This window comes from Arabidopsis lyrata (genome assembly GCF_000004255.2).
Source record: "Arabidopsis lyrata subsp. lyrata chloroplast DNA, complete genome, strain: MN47".
Lineage (NCBI taxonomy): Eukaryota > Viridiplantae > Streptophyta > Magnoliopsida > Brassicales > Brassicaceae > Arabidopsis > Arabidopsis lyrata.
Genome location: NC_034379.1, coordinates 42501 through 63015, shown reverse-complemented (window position 1 = coordinate 63015; position 20515 = coordinate 42501). Strand labels below are relative to the sequence as shown.

The window sequence follows — 20515 nt, the reverse complement described above, 5'->3', positions numbered from 1 at the left end:
ACACCCCTTCTCATTTTTCAAAGTTTTATTGAAAAATAAATAAAGGGGGGGTAAAGTGAATTCTTCTCAATATACATACTAGTATTAGGACTATGATACAAGTAATTCCTGACATCTAGTCGAAAAGGAATAGCAAATCTAAAGAGAGGCAAAAGGTTTTCATAATTTTTTTGTTCTTTTTTACGAATTTGATAAAGCTAAATAGACAGATCTAAAAATTCATTTCGGATAATTGAACCTTCTCAAACTGTTTCTTTTTAAGAACCAAAAAGATTTGTGCCAAAACAACCGATCCTAAGAAGAACAAAAGGCCTTGGACACGTAATGGATCTTGAAGTACTATTTCCGCATCCCCCTGACCAAATCCACCCACATTAGGATTACTCGTTAATGGTTGATCGAGTTTAATGGATTCGCCCTCTGAAATAAGAAGTTCTAGGCCTCGAGGGATAATATCAATCACTTCGCGTCCATTTGATGCATCCACTATGGTTATTTCGTATCCCCCTTTTTCTTTTCGTAAAATTTTACTTATTATCCCTCCTGCCGTAGCATTATAAACTGTATTGTTACTTTTGCTACCATCAGGATAAATCTGACCCCTTCCCCTGTTTCCACCTACATATATAGGATATTTTAAGAAGTGAACATCTTTATTAGTAGCAGGGTCCGGAGCAAGAATAGGAAAGGTTATTTCACTATATTTTTGACCAGGAACAGGACCTATCACAAGAATATTTTTTTTATTGGGGCGATAATTCTGAAAAGCCAGATTTCCTATCTTTTCTTTCATCTCGGGTGAAATACGATCGGGGGGGGCTAATTCAAACCCCTCCGGTAAAATAAGAACAGCTCCCACATTCAAAGCTCCTTTTTTACCATTAGCTAGAACTTGTTTTAGTTGCATATCATAAGGAATTTTAATAACTGCTTCAAATACAGTATCAGGAAGTACCGTTTGTGGAACCTCAATATCCACGGGCTTATTAGCTAAATGGCAATTGGCACATACAATACGCCCAGTTGCCTCTCGTGGATTTTCATAATTCTGCTGGGCAAAAATCGGATATGCACTTGAAATGGATGCCCAAGTTATTATATATATCATGAGTGAGACAGATATGGAGCGAGTAATCTCTTCCCTTATCCAAGAAAAGGTATTTCTAGTTTGCATGGTCCAATCATTTATCCCGAAAATTTCTACAATAAAGTTAGCTAGGTCGATAATATACTTCCCTAGCCACAATTCTGCTATTTACATTTACTGAAAAAAATCAAATTTTTTTTGTTGAAATATACAAGGAATCCCTCATGGGTAAAAAGAGTAAAGTAAATACGACTTTGATTTTGTTATGATGTATAAGGTACGAAAGATTAAAATTGGATCAGTGAATCTTTTTTTAGTCGTTTATTGCATGATAAATCACTACAAGTGACGGAGATACACGATTTAAATAACGAAAAATCCAATATTTAAAAATTGTATCAAGAATGACTGGAAAGGTAGAAACTAGACCAGATAAAATTTGCTCATAATGAGCAAACCCAAAATCTTTGTAAATATAACCAATCATTAGTTCCCAACCGTGAGGCGAATGGAATCCGATACATAAATCAGTTAATAAAAGAATCGAAAAAGCTTTAATTGTATCACTTAAATTATATAGGAATTCTTGAACCCACGAATTCAGAATAAAAAGCTTTTCCTTACCCCAAAAGGAATAACCACTTAGAATAACGAAAGATATTAGATTTGTCGAGAAGTGCAAGATTGTATGGATACGATACTCATTGTGTATCTTGATGAATTGGATCGTTTCTTTGTGGATTCCTAGACGAAATTGTTGTAAATCGGTTTCTGGGTATTCCTTTATCATTTCATCGAGCTGGAATAGTTCTTCTAATTGTATGAATTTTTCTAGAACACTTTTTTCTTGAATATCATTCAAAAAAGTTTCGCATTGTCTAGTATTCCACCAATTAGTAATCCAAGTTTTCAAACTTTTATTACAGCAGAGAGAGATCAACCAGGGCAAAAAGACTATAGATGTAAAATAAAAAAAAGGAATCAATGCTTTCTTTTTTGCCATTTTGAATCTGTGAATTGTTAATGAACCTACCTCATTTGTTGATTCTATTAGATCTAATATTTCTATCGAGCATGAGTTTCTATTCTAATTCGAATAGAATATAGTGAGCCTATGAATCCATTTTCTCTTTTGCTGTTGATTCAATACTGAGTCTTTGCTTTGAATCTAGAAAGAATACAGAAATAGACTCAGAATACACTTCCAACTTGAATCAAGAACAAATGGGGTTTCCGGGATGTTATTCCCCCTTTTTTCGATCAATACTAATTTCGAAACGAAGAAACTCCTTTTCTTTTCTATCAAATATATCAAAAAAACGAGCATAAAAGAATAGATGAATATTCAATTGAAAAAAAAAGAAAGAAATTCTTTCGTTTTTTCTTCCTACTGCCAAAGCATTTAGTCTTTTAAAATTAATTCATTTCAAAATACTTCAATTGGTACACGCAAGAAGTAAGCCAATTCAGCAGCTTTTTGCTCAATTTCTCGTGTAGTAAAATTCTCATCAGTACGAATTAAAGGAATAGCCCCTTGACCTCGAATTTCCATATAAAGGACACGTCGAGCAGAAACACCCTCTTTAACTTCTATTCTGATGGACTGAATATCTTTCATAAAGAATCGTAAAAAGATGCGACGACTTTTTCCAGGAAATCCCCAACGAAAAATACGCACTATTCCTTCTTTTCGGTCGAAAAGATCATAACCACTACCCACATTCCACAAAATAGTGCACCACAAATAGCAACTAATAAAGAGACCTGCGATCCCATAGAAAGACATCACAATCCCTTGTGGAAAAAAAATGATTTGCTGGGACGGAAATAACGATATAACATTTCTACCAAGATAACTGGAAGTTCCAACCAATAAGAATCCTAATGAACCTAAAAATAGGATAAAGGCCCAGCAGAAATTACTTGTTTTTCGAGACCCCGTTATAAATTCTATCCATATAGATTCTGATCGCCAACTCATATATATTAGATCCAGTTATACAATTTTTTGGAATTGAGAAAATATGACTTTCCTTTTTTTTTTTTCAAAGTAACTCTCAAAAACTCTTTTTTTGTGAACCTTTACCTTAGGAGTAATTCATAGAATTGTTTATATCTAAAAAAATAAAATCTCCTTCCTTTATATGATCCCCTATAGTTATATACATACAAATAAATAGATTGACTGGAATTTCAGACATCGGCCCGACGAGGATCCATTTTTCAAAAGAGCGCAAATTTTTTTACGTTTACACATGCATAAGAGCTTTTTTTATTTATGTTTGTAGGAATCTATGTGTTATACAATATTCTACCAAATGGGTCTTATCGAATCGAAGTTTTTAAAATAAAAAAAGGGGTGATATGATTAGGTCTCAGCCGATCTAAAAAATCTTATTTTTTTGAATATGAAGAAATAAAGAAGCCATTGCAATTGCCGGAAAGACTAGGCCTACTAAAGGCACAAAAATAGAGGGTAAGTTATTGAAAGTTGTCATAAAATGGGTACCTCAATTTAATATTTGTACCTGTTATTGTTATATTCTGAATTCTAAAGATATCTTAGAATATCTTGTATTTTTATTATTTCTATTATATCTATTATATAATTATACTAAGTATCTTTAAGTAAATATATATCTAATACTAATATACAACCTAATAGAAATATATAGAATAGAACCTAATAGAAATAGAATAAAAAAATAGGTACAAGAAACGCCAAACTAAATAAATGGACTTATTCATCTTTCAAAATCAACTATCAACTAGATGTATCATAATCCCCTTGTTAGATTTATTATTCTTTTTGTCTTATATCTTATAAAATATAGTCATTAATAAAGAAAAATTTTTATTCCATTACAAATTTCTACAAAATTGATTAGAGTCTGATCCAACAACAGGGAATTTTCGGGAAATGCAAAAAGATGGAAGACTCTCTATAGATCTGCATCTATCTCTATTTGAATTATCTATACATATGCAAGCAAGGGAGGAAAATGAACTTTTTTTTGTTTGTCTAGTCTAATTTGAACTTCCCCAAAACAAAAATTCACTTTTTATCTTGTTGATAGAGATTTACTGAGTAGTAAACAAGAATATCGATAAAAAAAATGATTTGAAAGAAAAATGAATTTTTAAGGGTTTTCGTTTAATTCTGATAAACTAACCGTTCTATTTTATTTAATTTTTGTTCAACGGAAAAAAAGCATGGAGCTGAAATAACTCGCTCAGAACACCTTTTAAAAGATTACGTGGTACAATTGCATCCAATAAGCCCTTACGTAATAAAGATTCAGCCGCTTGTGAACCTTCAGGCACGGCTTTTTTCAATGTTTGTTCAATTACTCTTTTACCCGCAAATGCAATATAGGCATAGGGTTCGGCAATAATGATATCCCCCAACATACCAAAACTAGCTGTCACTCCACCGGTAGTAGGAGATGTAAGAATTGATATATAGAATAACTTTTTACTTGATTGATAATCACATAAAACCGAAGAAATTTTAGCCATTTGCATCAAACTTAAACTTCCTTCTTGCATTCGTGCTCCTCCGGAAGAACACACTAAAATAAGAGGTAAACATTGATTGGTAGCATACTCGATCAAACGAGTTATTTTTTCGCCTACTACGGATCCCATACTACCCCCCATAAACCGAAAATCCATAACCCCAAGGGCTACCGGAATACCGTTTAGTTGACCTGTACCTGTTTGAACAGCGTCAGTCAATCCTGTAGTTTTTTGAGCAGAGTCAATACGGTTTTTATAAGGTTCCTCCTTCGAATGAAATTTAATGGGATCCGCAGAGACCATGTCTTCATCCATAGGATTCCAAGTACCCGGATCAATCGAAAGCTCGATTCTCTCTGAACTACTCATTTTCAAATAATGTCCACATTGTTCACAAACATTCATTTTGACTTTCTTATACATTAATCCATAACAATTGTCGCATTGAATCCACAATTGATTGTAGTTTTGAGTTATATCAAAATCCTTAGAACTTATTAAATTACTACGATTCCTATTAGTTCTTATCTTGTAATTTTTGCTTTCACGAATCTTTCCACTTTCACTACAAATGAAATTATAAATGTAACTTTCATTGGAATTATTACTATCGCTTAAAAAGTTACTATCAATACAGATGTAAGAACGAAAATAAGAATCAATGCAACTATTAATGTGATTAGTACAATTATATTTAGTATCCTTAATGTAAGGATCATAGTGCAGATCGTTGTCACCTTTAGATCTATTATTCAGATAACTAGAACTACAATAACTATAAAAAAAAATTTCTAGGTCACTAAAATCATTGTCAATCTCAAAAAATTTTTTTTTTTTATCAAAATATATAGAATAACTATTATTATTACTATCCCTAACAAAAAAGGTATCATCCGATATGAAATTGCGAATGTCCTTGGAGCTAACTAAAAGATCAACATTATTGGAATAACTAGAACGCTCACCCCAACCATAAAAGTTTTTATCCATATCATATATAAAATGGTCTTGACTTATAGTAGTCTTTTCACCAGGAGCAAAACTATCCATTGCTTTACTTAGCTCGCCTCTGTATTCCAATTCTCCCTTAGAAAACATAAAATTGAACCACGATTTTTCCATAGAGCTTCTGGCCTCTATTTAAATGAAAATACAATAACAATAGATGAATAGTCATTCAATGAAAAAATTGAAAAATGCAAAATTTTTTTGAATAGTTCATTTTCTATTCAGAGTAAGCAAAACATATCGATGCAATTGCTAAGATTATTAAGTAAAAGTAAAGTAATTGAAATTAATAAATTTCAATTCTAAAAGAAAATAAGGATTTTCTTATATTGTGTAAAATTCTCATAAAAAAAAAAAAGAAATATTTGTTCTTCGCTTATGAATATAAGGATATGAAGAACTTTTTTAGTAAAATCTCGTATACTAATATAAAATATAAAATAAAAAAACTTTTTTTATTCCAATACGGAATGAAAAGAAAAGGACAACATGCAGGATGGGGTAGAAGAAGCGGGGATACTTGGTTCAAGCCCTGACACGAAAGACTATAACACTCCTAAGAATCCATGTTTCGTATAGGATTTCTTGTGAACACTACAATAACAAAATTGTAGTTGTGTTTAATCTTCTTTTTTTTATTGAAGAGTTTTTTTATATCTAGATTTAAGTATGTATCTATAAAAAAAAATAGTATATACAACAGATAAACTCGGCTCAATCTTTTTAGTAAAAAAAAAGATTGAGCCGAGTGCAATTAAACTAATAAAACAAACGTGAATTACTAATCTAATTTATCTACTCTTGGCCATCTAATTTATCGACGGTTGGGAAGTTAAATCTGATCTCTTTCCATACTTCACAAGCAGCAGCTAGTTCAGGACTCCACTTGCAAGCTTCACGGATAATTTCATTACCCTCGACTGCAAGATCACGTCCCTCATTACGAGCTTGTACACATGCTTCCAGAGCTACTCGGTTAGCTACGGCACCCGGTGCATTTCCCCAAGGGTGGCCTAAAGTTCCTCCACCGAATTGTAGTACAGAATCATCTCCAAAGATCTCGGTCAAAGCAGGCATATGCCAAACGTGAATACCCCCTGAAGCCACAGGCAGAACACCTGGTAGTGAGACCCAATCTTGAGTGAAAAAGATACCGCGGCTTCGATCTTTTTCAACATAATCATCGCGCAGTAAATCAACAAAGCCCAAAGTTGACTCCCTGTCTCCTTCAAGTTTACCTACTACTGTACCCGCGTGAACATGATCTCCACCAGATAGACGTAAAGCTTTAGCTAGTACACGGAAGTGCATACCATGATTCTTCTGTCTATCAATAACAGCGTGCATTGCACGGTGGATGTGAAGAAGTAGGCCATTATCTCGGCAATAATGAGCCAAACTAGTATTTGCGGTGAATCCCCCTGTTAAGTAGTCATGCATTACGATAGGAACTCCCAATTCTCTGGCAAATACAGCTCTTTTGATCATTTCTTCGCATGTACCCGCAGTAGCATTCAAATAATGCCCTTTGATTTCACCTGTTTCAGCCTGTGATTTATAAATAGCTTCGGCACAAAATAAGAAACGGTCTCTCCAACGCATAAATGGTTGGGAGTTCACATTCTCATCATCTTTGGTAAAATCAAGTCCACCACGTAGACATTCATAAACTGCTCTACCATAGTTCTTCGCGGATAACCCCAATTTTGGTTTAATAGTACATCCTAATAGGGGACGTCCATACTTGTTCAATTTATCTCTTTCAACTTGGATACCATGAGGTGGTCCTTGGAAAGTTTTAGTATAAGCAGGAGGGATTCGCAGATCCTCTAGACGTAGAGCAGCCAGGGCTTTGAACCCAAATACATTACCCACAATCGAGGTAAACATGTTAGTAACCGAACCTTCTTCAAAAAGGTCTAAGGGGTAAGCTACATACGCAATAAATTGAGTTTCTTCTCCTGGAACGGGCTCGATGTGGTAGCATCGTCCTTTGTAACGATCAAGGCTGGTAAGCCCATCGGTCCACACAGTTGTCCATGTACCAGTAGAAGATTCAGCAGCTACCGCAGCCCCTGCTTCTTCAGGTGGAACTCCAGGTTGAGGAGTTACTCGGAATGCTGCCAAGATATCAGTATCCTTGGTTTCATATTCAGGAGTATAATAAGTCAATTTATACTCTTTAACACCAGCTTTGAATCCAACACTTGCTTTAGTCTCTGTTTGTGGTGACATAAGTCCCTCCCTACAAGTCATGAATTTAGAATTCTTGCAATAAAACAAAACAACAAGGTCTACTCGACATAAATTAGGAATAGATTTAATTAACCTTTTTCACAGGAATCTTTCACAAAATTATCAACTAATCAGAATGATTCTTTATTAGACCATGATATTTGATTCGCCAAATACATCATTATTGTATATTCTTTCATATGTATAGCGCAACCTAATACTTCTTTTTCAAGTTTTGAATCTTTGACTTTTTATAAATCCAAATATTTAATATTAAAATATTAATAAAATCACTCTTGACAGTAATATATGTTGTATATGTAAATCCTAGATATGACAATATGCGGAATTCATCCATGAAAATGAAAAACAAGAGGGTGGGGGGGGGGTTGCTAAAGGGATGAATAAATGGGACGCATAACCGGATATGCTAAAATGAAAATATGAAAAAAAAAGGCTAATGAGATCGAAATAATGAATCATAACTAAAGTTCCGTTTAGAATTCGCTAGATAAAAGATAAAACAAAGGCTTGCCTATTCTATTATGATAAATAAATCAAAGACTTTCCGCAAAAAAATTTTTTATTCATATATTTTTTATTTTAAAACTAGGTTTCAGTTAGTTGAGCTTGAAAATGACTATTCCTTCATTGAATAAGTAAAAAATTGAATTCCACATCCGCTTGGGTGGTACCAACGAAATCGAGCGCTTACTCCCATTTTTTATTGAATTAACCGATGAATTTGCTATCGAAGATTTTTTCTTTATTCGAAAAATTTCGCAACAAAATTTAACATATTTTTTTATTATGAGAACAAATCCTACTACTTCGGATCCAGAGGTTTCGATACGTGAAAAAAAAAACCTGGGACGTATCGCTCAAATCATTGGTCCGGTACTGGATGTAGCCTTTCCCCCGGGCAAAATGCCTAATATTTACAATGCTCTGGTGGTTAAGGGTCGAGATACTCTTGGTCAAGAAATTAATGTGACTTGTGAAGTACAGCAATTATTAGGAAATAATCGAGTTAGAGCTGTAGCTATGAGTGCGACAGAGGGTTTAAAGAGAGGAATGGACGTGGTTGATATGGGAAATCCTCTAAGTGTTCCAGTCGGCGGAGCGACTCTAGGACGAATTTTCAACGTGCTTGGGGAACCCGTTGATAATTTAGGTCCTGTCGATACTCGCACAACATCTCCTATCCATAAATCCGCGCCTGCTTTTATACAATTAGATACAAAATTATCAATTTTTGAAACAGGAATTAAAGTAGTAGATCTTTTGGCCCCTTATCGTCGTGGGGGAAAAATTGGACTATTCGGTGGGGCTGGCGTGGGTAAAACAGTACTAATTATGGAATTGATCAACAACATTGCTAAAGCTCATGGTGGTGTATCCGTATTTGGTGGAGTAGGCGAACGGACTCGTGAAGGAAATGATCTTTACATGGAAATGAAAGAATCTGGAGTCATTAATGAACAAAATCTTGCGGAATCCAAAGTGGCCCTAGTCTATGGTCAGATGAATGAACCACCAGGAGCTCGTATGAGAGTTGGTCTGACTGCCTTAACTATGGCAGAATATTTCCGAGATGTTAATGAGCAAGACGTACTTCTATTTATCGACAATATCTTCCGTTTCGTACAAGCAGGATCCGAGGTATCCGCCTTATTGGGTAGAATGCCTTCTGCTGTGGGTTATCAACCCACCCTTAGTACCGAAATGGGTACTTTACAAGAAAGAATTACTTCTACAAAAAAGGGGTCCATAACCTCTATTCAAGCAGTTTATGTACCTGCAGATGATTTGACTGACCCCGCTCCTGCCACCACATTTGCACATTTAGATGCGACTACCGTACTATCAAGAGGATTAGCTGCCAAAGGTATCTATCCAGCGGTAGATCCTTTAGATTCAACGTCAACTATGCTACAACCTCGAATCGTTGGCGAGGAACATTATGAAACTGCGCAACAAGTAAAGCAAACTTTACAACGTTACAAGGAGCTTCAGGACATTATAGCTATCCTGGGGTTGGACGAATTATCCGAAGAGGATCGCTTAACCGTAGCAAGAGCACGAAAAATTGAGCGTTTCTTATCACAACCCTTTTTCGTAGCAGAAGTATTTACAGGTTCTCCGGGAAAATATGTTGGTCTAGCGGAAACAATTAGAGGGTTTAAATTGATCCTTTCCGGAGAATTTGATTCTCTTCCTGAACAGGCCTTTTACTTAGTGGGTAACATCGATGAAGCTACTGCGAAGGCTACAAACTTAGAAATGGAGAGTAAATTGAAGAAATGACCTTAAATCTTTGTGTACTGACTCCGAATCGAATTGTTTGGGATTCAGAAGTAAAAGAAATCATTTTATCTACTAATAGTGGACAAATTGGTGTATTACCGAACCACGCGCCGATTGCCACAGCTGTTGATATAGGTATTTTGAAAATACGCCTTACTAACCAATGGTTAACGATGGCTCTGATGGGCGGTTTTGCTAGAATAGGCAATAATGAAATCACTATTTTAGTAAATGATGCAGAGAAGAATAGTGACATTGATCCACAAGAAGCTCAGCAAACTCTTGAAATAGCAGAAGCTAACTTGAGAAAAGCTGAAGGTAAGAGACAGACAATTGAGGCTAATCTAGCTCTCAGACGAGCTCGGACACGAGTCGAGGCTCTCAATACGATTTGATTTTGTAACTAGCTGACGTGTAAAAAAAAAAAAAGAATGTATAAAAAAAATAGGATCGAAAAGCGAGAAAAACAATAAAATAAAAAAAGCTGGTTACAAAAACTTATTAGACACCATTGATCATGGTGTCTAATAAGTTATACCTACTATTGGATTTGAACCAATGACTCCTGCCGTATGAAAGCAATACTCTAACCACTGAGTTAAGTAGGTTATTTATCATCGTAAAGAGAAGGAAAGGGGATACCTATCACATCGATAGGATTATAAATCCAATATTATTTCTAAGCAATACCAATAAACAACGAGATCAAAGAGATATAATGTTCAATCATGTAATATTAATCTTGACAAGAAATTATCTACATGATAAGATAAAATGTGTATCACAAACACAAGGGCTATAGCTCAGTTAGGTAGAGCACCTCGTTTACACGTGCGCCAAAGTTTTTCAGAGGAGTCCATCACGCAATCAAACTAATTGATTGATCTTATTAAGAAATCGATGTCTTACTCCATGACTTTTTTTTAGGAAAAAAGAGGAGAACAACAGCCTGACATTAGGTCCTATTAAAGTACCCCGTTAGGTAGGGAATGAATAGAACCCATCATTGATTTGAGATATTGATAGGGTGAATACCCAGTCTACTCAATGCTAGGTAGAATGAGTATAAGGAACTCAAAAATAATCTTTTCGTCCTATGAACCTTAAGGTGTATCAAGTTTCATGTTTGATTTTTTAATCAGGATGTTAGAGACTATATTTAACTTAAGTTGATCTAGACCAAAAGCAAACCTACGTCAAGAGAACCCTTTTTTGAAACACTTTGGTAGTTCTTCTGTATTGTATTAGAATTTAAAAATAATCAATCAGAGTACTTGGAACCATTTCTTATCTTTTTTTTAAGAAAAAATATGGTAGACTAACTGATCCAAAGATCAGTTAATGAAAGAGCCCAATGCAAAAAAAAATGCATGTTGGGTCTTTGAAAGAGTTCGAATCATTTTGATAATAATAAGTTCGAACTCTTTTACCGAGCAGGTCTACGGTTCGAGTCCGTATAGCCCTAACTAAGAAATTCATTCTAATAAATCACATTAAAATCCAAATAATTGGATAATTTTTTTTACTTTTTATTGTATTCTTTATTTATAACAGGTTACTTTTAATTGCTCGGTTCATAAAAAAAATTTTCATACCAAAAACCATAAGTCCTGGGGATCGTTCAGAATAAAACGGAAAATTAAATTTTATTTCAATGGAGCCAACCACTATCTATCGATATATCTAGATAGATACTTTTTTCTAATTTTTTTAATTTAGAATCAACTTTTTTCTTCATTAATTTTCATAGTTGTAATTTTTTTATATGAATTTTCCTCGTTCACTAGCTACAATCAAAAAGTTCCTAAGACTTTCTTTTTTTGTATCCCCACCCAATCTTGGTTACTTTTTTTATGACACGGCCTTGTTTAAAAATAAAAACAGAAATCTAATTAAATTCAACCAAAATTAAATCTATCTAATACTAAGTAAGATGAGTATGGTAAAGTCTTACTGGATTTTTTGATACGTCATCATTTTAAAAACGAAGAGATTTTTCGAAAATGTTTTTTTAAACATAAACAGAAATAAAAAAAAATTACTAGTTATTAATCAGATTAATATTATATTATTAATATTAGAAACTATTAGTAATAGAAACATGGAACTATTAAGTAATAAGTGTACTGAAAATACGAAATTAATAAATCTTAAAATGAGACGTCTACCACAGCAACCAAACGAAAATAAATGATTCGATTAACCTGAATTTTTTTTTGACTCAAGAGTTCTATATCCCTTGCCCAATCCACTCCGATTGGAATTGACTAAGCGGGTATTTTTTCCACATTCATAGGAGTTCGTCTATGTTTCTGCTTTACGAATATGATATTTTCTGGGCATTTTTACTAATATCAAGTGCTATTCCTGTTTTGGCATTTCTAATTTCCGGAGTTTTATCTCCAATTAGGAAGGGGCCGGAGAAACTTTCTAGTTATGAATCAGGTATAGAACCGATCGGGGATGCTTGGTTACAATTTAGAATCCGTTATTATATGTTTGCTCTAGTTTTTGTTGTTTTTGATGTTGAAACTGTTTTTCTGTATCCGTGGGCAATGAGTTTCGATGTACTGGGGGCATCTGCTTTTATAGAAGCTTTCATTTTCGTGCTTATCCTAATTCTTGGTTTAGTTTATGCATGGCGAAAAGGAGCATTGGAGTGGTCTTAGTTCGTTTCCCGAATACTTGTACAATAAAAAAAAAAAAAAAAAAGTAAAAAAAACCATTGAAACAATTATGAATTCCATTAAGTTTCCCGTACTTGATCGAACAACAAAAAATTCCGTTATTTCAACTACGTTAAATGATCTTTCAAATTGGTCAAGACTTTCCAGCCTATGGCCGCTTCTTTATGGTACCAGTTGTTGTTTCATTGAATTTGCCTCATTAATAGGCTCCCGATTTGACTTTGATCGTTATGGGTTAGTACCAAGATCGAGTCCTAGACAGGCGGACCTTATTTTAACAGCAGGTACAGTAACAATGAAAATGGCTCCTTCTTTAGTGCGATTATATGAACAAATGCCTGAACCAAAGTATGTTATTGCTATGGGAGCGTGTACAATTACGGGGGGGATGTTCAGTACCGATTCTTATAGTACTGTTCGAGGAGTTGATAAGCTAATTCCTGTAGATGTCTATTTGCCGGGTTGTCCACCTAAACCAGAGGCTGTTATAGACGCTATAACAAAGCTTCGTAAGAAAATAGCTAGAGAAATCTATAAGGATCGAATTAGACCTCAACAGGGTAATCGGTGTTTTACTACCAATCACAAGTTTTTTGTTGTACGCAGTCCGCATATTGGAAATTATGATCAAGAATTACTCTATCCACCATCATCTACTTCAGAGATCTCTACTGAAAAATTTTTTAAATACAAAAGTCCAGTATCGTCCCACGAATTAGTGAATTAGGGAGGCTTTTAGAGAATAAGAAAAAAATCTTCATAAATTAGAACTCATGGTAAATGTGAAAAACTTAATTTTATATAAAAAAGGTGTGGGGGAAATAAAAAAGATGCAGGGCACTTTGTCCGTTTGGCTAGCCAAACGCGGGCTGGTTCATAGATCGTTGGGCTTCGATTATCAAGGAATAGAGACTTTACAAATAAAGCCCGAAGATTGGCATTCTATTGCTGTAATTTTATATGTATATGGTTACAATTATTTACGTTCGCAATGTGCCTATGATGTGGCACCAGGTGGCCTCTTAGCCAGCGTGTATCATCTTACGAGAATAGAATATGGTGTTAATCAAGCGGAAGAAGTCTGCATAAAAGTATTTACTCACAGGAGTAATCCTAGAATTCCATCCGTTTTCTGGGTTTGGAAAAGTACGGATTTTCAAGAACGGGAATCTTATGATATGTTAGGAATCACTTATGATAGCCATCCACGACTGAAACGGATCCTAATGCCCGAAAGTTGGATAGGGTGGCCTTTACGTAAGGATTATATTGCCCCCAATTTTTATGAAATACAAGATGCTTATTGAATGATAAAAAATGAGCCTTAGCTTCTAGAACTCCAGACCTTCACGGAATATTTGGAATTCGATTCTTTTTTAGATCAAACAAACAGAACAGTTGAGGTCTCGTTGATATTATTAGAGATAGCTTGATTGAAAGATACTTTTTTTATTTCGTAAAAGCCGAGCCAATAGGATGAACTAAACAAAAGAGTTCTGCATTATGAACTTTGTATCGCGCACATAACTTAGTCAACTTTAGTCACATAACTGGGAATGAATAAATAAGATCGGAAAGCAATAAATGAAGGGGGGGGGATACAATTCTATTTCTATTGTATCTAATGAATCTTGGGGTATTTTTGCCCTTCAACTATAGATACTATAGTATACTATACATATAGACCTTTTTTTACTTGTTTGATTCAACGGAACTCATTTAACCTTTCCTTTCGGATATGTATTATGTATCAAGTATTATACATTCTTTTTGAACGGCTGGATCCACAACATGAACAAAAAAAGAGAGGGGATAAGGGATAATTGCACTTTTTTTACTAAAGATACGTTTAATTTGAAGAATAGAAACTTATCAAAATTAATAAATCCTATGCCAAGAACCAGATTTGAACTGGTGACACGAGGATTTTCAGTCCTCTGCTCTACCAACTGAGCTATCCCGGCGAAGGATCATCCTCGTTTTACGAATGGTGGCACAAGGATTTTCAGTCCCCCGCAAAAAAGCTATGGCCACCATTACTGAGGTATCATCTACTGAAGTATCATCCTCGTTTTCCTAATGGTGAAACGAGGATTTCGAGTCCTATGCAACTAAGCTATGTCTACCTTTACTGAAGGATCATTATCATATGACACAGGGATTTTCAGTCCCCCGCAATTAAGCTATGTCTACCATTACTGAAGGATCGTTATGATGTGACACAGGGATTTTCAGTCCCCCGCAAAAAAGCTATGTCCACCATTACTGAGGTATCATCTACTGAAGTATCATCTTGCTTTTCCTATTTCCTAATGGTGACACAAGGATTTTCAGTCCCCCGCAAAAAAGCTATGCCGACCATTACCGAAGTATCATCTTGCTTTTCCGAATGGTGACACAAGGATTTTAAGTCCCCCGCAATTAAGCTATGTCTACCATTACCGAAGTATCATCTACTGAAGTATCAGTATCATTTTAATATATGACTTAGGTCTATGTCAATGAAAAGAAACTCAAAAGTAGTAAATTCAAAAAGTTGTGGACCGGGAATTTCTTGGATTTTATAAATAAAAGAAGACTTTCTAAGTTTGAAAATGAAAAATGATATAGATTCTAAATAATTCAAATAAATAATAACGAAAAAAAGGTAAGGTGTCAACCTTTTCGGGGAGTAGAGCTGGGGATAGAGGGACTTGAACCCTCACGATTTTAAAAGTCAACGGATTTTCATCTTACTATAAATTTCATTGTTGTCAGTATTGACATGTAAAATGGGACTCTATCTTTATTCTCGTCCGATTAATTAAGTTCCATCAAGGATCTATCAGACTATGAAGTGAATCATTTGATCAATAAATATTATTTCTTAAACTTCGAATTGATTCACAACATTTCGATTTTGTTTATAAAAAAATAGAAATCGAGATTAAGGTCGTCATTTTTGAGATCGTTTTGTGTTACCTAAATTTATACAATATAGGTTTTTCTCCTTCATCCTTTTTGATTTGAAGTTTCGATCGAAGGATTCCTTTATCAACACAAGGTAGTGAACTCCATTTGTTAGAACAGCTTCCATTGAGTCTCTGCACCTATCCCTTTTTTCGCGCTTTGTAAACTCCGGTTTATTCGCGTAAACCAGGATTTGGCTCAGGATTGCCCATTGTTAATTCCAGGGTTTCTCTGAATTTGAAAGTTATCACTTAGTAGGTTTCCATACCAAGGCTCAATCCAATTAAGTCCGTAGCGTCTACCAATTCCGCCATATCCCCTTTTTTAGGATCTCATTATGATGTCTTTCCTTTTTTTCTTATGCCGAAACCTTGGGATTCATTACATTATAGATACTTATTTTATGTCTTTGTTATCTTCTTTTATTTTTTTGAGCTCCATCCATATTGATTTAGTCTAATCAATAAAGATTCTATCATTTTTGTATTTGCAATTCAATATGGTTATATATTACATAACATATATATGTTCTTCTTTTTTTCATCTTTGTCTTAAATTTTCAGAAATAGTCGAACGGTCGATTCTTTTTTTTTACTTTCATGAAAAGAAATTTATTATTATTATTGAAACTTAGAATTCTACAATGTGCAATGGAAAAAATTCTAAGTCTACTTCGTAAATTTGAAATTCTAATAATTCTATACTATTCTATACTATATAGAATAGATAGATAGAAAAAAATAGATAGAAAAAAAAAAAAAAGATTTCTGATCTAATTAAGATTTTCTTATTTAGAAACTAATGAAATCAAAATTCGAAAGTCAATATACTGCTATATTCTATTAATTAAGGTTATGTTTTATTTATTTAATGATAGTCACTATTTATTTGAGCTATATTCTGTTCTAGAATATATAGAATATGATTAATTCTAAATAGATAAGGAAAAATATTAATAGAATAGTTAATTGATACGATCTAGTAGTTTAGTGAATTTGTATGCATGCGCTATTTTATTTGAGCCCGCTTAGCTCAGAGGTTAGAGCATCGCATTTGTAATGCGATGGTCATCGGTTCGATTCCGATAGCCGGCTTTTCCATATTTTTTCGTTTTTTTACATGATTTTTAATGTACTTTCAAAATCAAAGAAGATTGAAAAGACTTCTTTGACCTTTTTCCAAGAGTTACCACTCCATTTATATTATGTCATATAAACTTCCATATAGGAATATATATTGGCTAAAAGAGTTCGATCTTTGCAAAATAAATAAAGAAAATAAAGGAAAATTTTTGTGATTTATTTGATTTATATATATTGTATATACAATAAAAAAAATCTGTATATTGAGAGAATATATCTTCTTACTCTTTGTATTCCAATAGTTTATTGGAGTGTATTTCACGTCATTTATCATTATCATTTAGTTCAGTTTTAATTTTATTTAGTTTTGTACAATTTCAATAAAAAAAAGGAGTCTTTATGTCACGTTACCGAGGGCCTCGTTTTAAAAAAATACGCCGTCTGGGGGCTTTACCGGGACTAACTAGTAAAAGGCCTAAGGCAGGAAGCGATCTTAGAAACCAATCACGCTCCGTAAAAAAATCTCAATATCGTATTCGTTTAGAAGAAAAACAAAAATTGCGTTTTCATTATGGTCTTACAGAACGCCAATTACTTAAATATGTGCGTATCGCCGGAAAAGCCAAGGGGTCAACAGGTCAAGTTTTACTACAATTACTTGAAATGCGTTTGGATAACATCCTTTTTCGATTGGGTATGGCTTTGACTATTCCTCAAGCGCGCCAATTAGTTAATCATGGACATATTTTAGTTAATGGTCGTATAGTTGATATACCAAGTTATCGCTGCAAACCCCGAGATATTATTACAGTGAAGGATGAACAAAACTCTAGAACTTTGGTTCAAAATCTTCTTGATTCATCTGCCCCTGAGGAATTGCCAAACCATCTGACTCTTCACACATTCCAATATGAAGGGTTAGTCAATCAAATAATAGATAGGAAATGCGTCGGTTTGAAAATAAATGAATTGCTTGTCGTAGAATATTACTCTCGACAGACTTAATAAACCTAACTTAAGTAAAAAAAATTACTAAAAACAAGAGTTCGGACAACTCCCCTTTGCCATTAAAAATAAAAAGGCACAAGGTAAGGGATTTTGTCGAGGAATCTTTTTCCTATTCATGTATCATAGATTGGTAGGGAGATTTGGATCCCTTGTTTGCTCTTCCCAGCATTTTTCATATGAAAGAAATTGGGAATAGAGAATCTATTTCAAAATCAAAACAAGGTAGATTTTATATCTATTCTTTTTTATTGGATTTGATACATTGGGGTCAATCACGTAAGATTGGTGAATTAGTTGAAAGTACGGAAAGAGAGGGATTCGAACCCTCGGTAAACAAAAGTCTACATAACAGTTCCAATGTTACGCCTTCAACCACTCGGCCATCTCTCCGACATCAGGATTATGACTGAGTATCTGGGTGAATAGCGAGTTATTCATCGTTTTTTAGATTATGCTTAATAGATACCTTTTTGACCGGAAAAATTGTAAGTAGATAGAAGGTTTTTTTTAATGAGTCCGCTTTTATGTTAGTTCGTACTATACAATTCCTTTGTTTGTGAGAAAATTTTCTCACAAAAGAAAAGGTAAAGGAAATAAAAAGAGTTAGAGAGTGGATTACTACCTATGCCAAGATCGCGTATAAATGGAAATTTTATTGATAAAACCTTTACAATTGTAGCCGATATCTTATTACGAGTCATTCCGACAACTTCCGGAGAAAAAGAGGCATTTACTTATTACAGAGATGGTGTGATTTGATTATCATTTTTTTTTTTTTCTCGTCGATTTGGATTGGAATAGAAAGAAAAACGAGTATTGAAAAAAAATCTACGCTTTTGAAGGTGAAGTTTATAATATAAAAAAAACAATCCCTTCTGTCATGTATCCACGATTAATGCAGCCTTAGATGCTTCAATTGTGAATTATAGTATTGAGCAAAAGGTTTTTACCTATGGTTCCCGTATTACAGATCAATCCTACTACACTAATACAATATACGAATAGGAGGCATAGGGGAAGAAGCACTACGCCGAGAAATCAACAACACAAAAACTTTCTTAAAAATGATTCCCTTTCTTTCTTCTTCTTCGTTGGGATTGGGACTAATTAACATGGTTGGAACAATAAACATCCATCTCGTTCGTACTTTGGATACCCGTATAACCATTGAAGACTGTTGAAGTGACTAATTCCTGGAAATTTAGGGGCGTTGAGAACAAAGAAATTTTTAGAGTTTCCTTTTTTATTTTTATCTAGCATGAACCCACTTGGTAGTAAGAAAAGAGCTTTTGCAAGAAGGTTGGCTAGGGATTTCTTGTAAAAACATTAGCCCCGCTTAGTTCATAATGACATCACATTTTTACATATATTATTTTCATTATGCACCTAAAGGAGGAGCCGTATGAGATGAAAATCTCACATACGGTTCTGAAACGGAGAATTCGTTAAAGCGAATGACGACCGTAACGGATGTCGGCTCAATCTGAAGGAAATTATGCGGAAGCATTACAGAATTATTATGAAGCTATGCGACTAGAAATTGACCCCTATGATCGAAGTTATATACTCTATAATATAGGCCTTATCCATACAAGTAATGGGGAACATACCAAAGCTTTAGAATATTATTTTCGGGCATTAGAACGAAACCCCTTTTTACCACAAGCTTTTAATAATATGGCTGTGATCTGTCATTACGTGCGACTATCTCCACTATAGAAAAAAAGAACAGCTAGTCAATGAAATACTAGAAACACAAAAAAAGGGCTTTCTACATAAGCATCGTCCAAAACGATTTTTTATCAGCTGTAGCAAATAAATAAACTTCATCGATCGAAATATGAAGTGAAGACTAGATATGCCTAAATACTTCTCTATGGATAAAAAAAGATTTAATTGATAGAGGAAGCACCGTAAAGATCAATTGGAAAGGTTTTGGACCGATACAACAAGAGCTGTTTATTTATATCATAATATGAGATATGAGATAAATCTTAGAAATCTACTTATGTAATAGAGTAATCCCCTAAGGTATTGAGCAGCGGTGTAGCATCAGATCCTAAAGACAGTAAGTCTTTTTCTTTTTTATGAAGTATGAAAAAGTCTTTTTCAAAGATTCTATATAAATTTTTATATGAAAGCGGGATAGTTACCTTTCAGAAAATTCTAATATCTAATAACAGTGGACATGCCTTTTTTTCTGAAGGTAGGAGAAAAGATAAAACTTATTATATTAATTAATATATTAATTAAATCAAAATGAAAGTTTGAAACTCATGTAATTACTCTCTTTTGTTTAATCCAAGAAAAACAAAATATCTATAAGAAATCTCATTCAATTAGACATTCAATTAGATATAAAGTTCAAAGTAGGTTAAAGTTAAAAAACTGGTACACCAAAACAAAAGAGTTGGTTGTCGAGCCGTATGAGGTAGGAAACTCTCAAGTACGGTTCTCAGGGAGGGACTTGACCCGCCTATTCCGACCGCGGAGAACAGGCCATTCAACAAGGAGATTCTGAAATGGCGGAGGCTTGGTTCGCTCAAGCCGCTGAGTATTGGAAACAGGCTATAACGCTTACTCCTGGTAATTATATTGAAGCACAGAATTGGTTGACGATCACGAGGCGCTTC

At 34.1% G+C, this 20515-nt stretch overlaps 13 protein-coding genes and 6 non-coding genes across 19 annotated transcripts in view, besides 2 other annotated features. All coding sequences in view use genetic code 11, as the record gives it.

The window, feature by feature from the left end:
- Positions 1-211: 211 nt before the first annotated feature.
- Positions 212-1174, bottom strand: petA (cytochrome f). The gene has a single exon. The coding sequence runs from the start codon at positions 1172-1174 to the stop codon at positions 212-214; it is 963 nt and encodes a 320-aa protein (YP_009357280.1).
- A 226-nt stretch (positions 1175-1400) lies between these two features.
- cemA (envelope membrane protein) lies at positions 1401-2090 on the bottom strand. Its single transcript has one exon. The coding sequence runs from the start codon at positions 2088-2090 to the stop codon at positions 1401-1403; it is 690 nt and encodes a 229-aa protein (YP_009357279.1).
- Positions 2091-2513: 423 nt separating this feature from the next.
- Positions 2514-3068, bottom strand: ycf4 (photosystem I assembly protein Ycf4). Its single transcript has one exon. The coding sequence runs from the start codon at positions 3066-3068 to the stop codon at positions 2514-2516; it is 555 nt and encodes a 184-aa protein (YP_009357278.1).
- A 403-nt stretch (positions 3069-3471) lies between these two features.
- On the bottom strand, positions 3472-3585 carry psaI (photosystem I subunit VIII). Its single transcript has one exon. The coding sequence runs from the start codon at positions 3583-3585 to the stop codon at positions 3472-3474; it is 114 nt and encodes a 37-aa protein (YP_009357277.1).
- Positions 3586-4173: 588 nt separating this feature from the next.
- Position 4174, bottom strand: a sequence feature (C to U RNA editing).
- Positions 4175-4273: 99 nt separating this feature from the next.
- accD (acetyl-CoA carboxylase beta subunit) lies at positions 4274-5728 on the bottom strand. Its single transcript is given in 1 exon segment — positions 4274-5728. A coding segment is annotated over 1 exon segment (1455 nt).
- Position 4947, bottom strand, in accD: a sequence feature (C to U RNA editing).
- Positions 5729-6409: 681 nt separating the features above from the next.
- On the bottom strand, positions 6410-7849 carry rbcL (ribulose-1,5-bisphosphate carboxylase/oxygenase large subunit). Its single transcript has one exon. It carries the CDS (start codon positions 7847-7849, stop codon positions 6410-6412), a length of 1440 nt encoding a protein of 479 aa, YP_009357275.1.
- Positions 7850-8659: 810 nt separating this feature from the next.
- atpB (ATP synthase CF1 beta subunit) lies at positions 8660-10156 on the top strand. Its single transcript has one exon. It carries the CDS (start codon positions 8660-8662, stop codon positions 10154-10156), a length of 1497 nt encoding a protein of 498 aa, YP_009357274.1.
- On the top strand, positions 10153-10551 carry atpE (ATP synthase CF1 epsilon subunit). Its single transcript has one exon. The coding sequence runs from the start codon at positions 10153-10155 to the stop codon at positions 10549-10551; it is 399 nt and encodes a 132-aa protein (YP_009357273.1).
- A 140-nt stretch (positions 10552-10691) lies between these two features.
- On the bottom strand, positions 10692-10764 carry trnM. Its single transcript has one exon. It is a non-coding gene; the product is annotated as a tRNA-Met (tRNA).
- A 184-nt stretch (positions 10765-10948) lies between these two features.
- Positions 10949-10987, top strand: trnV (one of the parts in which the record gives this gene).
- Positions 11587-11621, top strand: trnV (one of the parts in which the record gives this gene).
- An 841-nt stretch (positions 11622-12462) lies between these two features.
- ndhC (NADH dehydrogenase subunit 3) lies at positions 12463-12825 on the top strand. Its single transcript has one exon. It carries the CDS (start codon positions 12463-12465, stop codon positions 12823-12825), a length of 363 nt encoding a protein of 120 aa, YP_009357272.1.
- A 67-nt stretch (positions 12826-12892) lies between these two features.
- ndhK (NADH dehydrogenase 27 kDa subunit) lies at positions 12893-13570 on the top strand. The gene has a single exon. It carries the CDS (start codon positions 12893-12895, stop codon positions 13568-13570), a length of 678 nt encoding a protein of 225 aa, YP_009357271.1.
- Positions 13571-13673: 103 nt separating this feature from the next.
- On the top strand, positions 13674-14150 carry ndhJ (NADH dehydrogenase subunit J). Its single transcript has one exon. The coding sequence runs from the start codon at positions 13674-13676 to the stop codon at positions 14148-14150; it is 477 nt and encodes a 158-aa protein (YP_009357270.1).
- Positions 14151-14734: 584 nt separating this feature from the next.
- Positions 14735-14807, bottom strand: trnF. The gene has a single exon. It is a non-coding gene; the product is annotated as a tRNA-Phe (tRNA).
- A 714-nt stretch (positions 14808-15521) lies between these two features.
- On the bottom strand, positions 15522-15571 carry trnL (one of the parts in which the record gives this gene).
- Positions 16078-16112, bottom strand: trnL (one of the parts in which the record gives this gene).
- A 701-nt stretch (positions 16113-16813) lies between these two features.
- Positions 16814-16886, top strand: trnT. Its single transcript has one exon. It is a non-coding gene; the product is annotated as a tRNA-Thr (tRNA).
- A 387-nt stretch (positions 16887-17273) lies between these two features.
- Positions 17274-17879, top strand: rps4 (ribosomal protein S4). Its single transcript has one exon. The coding sequence runs from the start codon at positions 17274-17276 to the stop codon at positions 17877-17879; it is 606 nt and encodes a 201-aa protein (YP_009357269.1).
- A 306-nt stretch (positions 17880-18185) lies between these two features.
- On the bottom strand, positions 18186-18272 carry trnS. Its single transcript has one exon. It is a non-coding gene; the product is annotated as a tRNA-Ser (tRNA).
- A 234-nt stretch (positions 18273-18506) lies between these two features.
- Positions 18507-20515, top strand: part of ycf3 (photosystem I assembly protein Ycf3) — a 2015-nt gene continuing 6 nt past the window's right edge. The window contains exons 1-3 of the mRNA in view: positions 18507-18632; positions 19353-19580; positions 20369-20515. The exon at positions 20369-20515 is cut by the window's right edge and continues 6 nt beyond it. Coding sequence (YP_009357268.1) covers positions 18507-18632; positions 19353-19580; positions 20369-20515 — 501 coding nt within the window. The remainder of the gene's footprint in view (positions 18633-19352; positions 19581-20368) is intronic.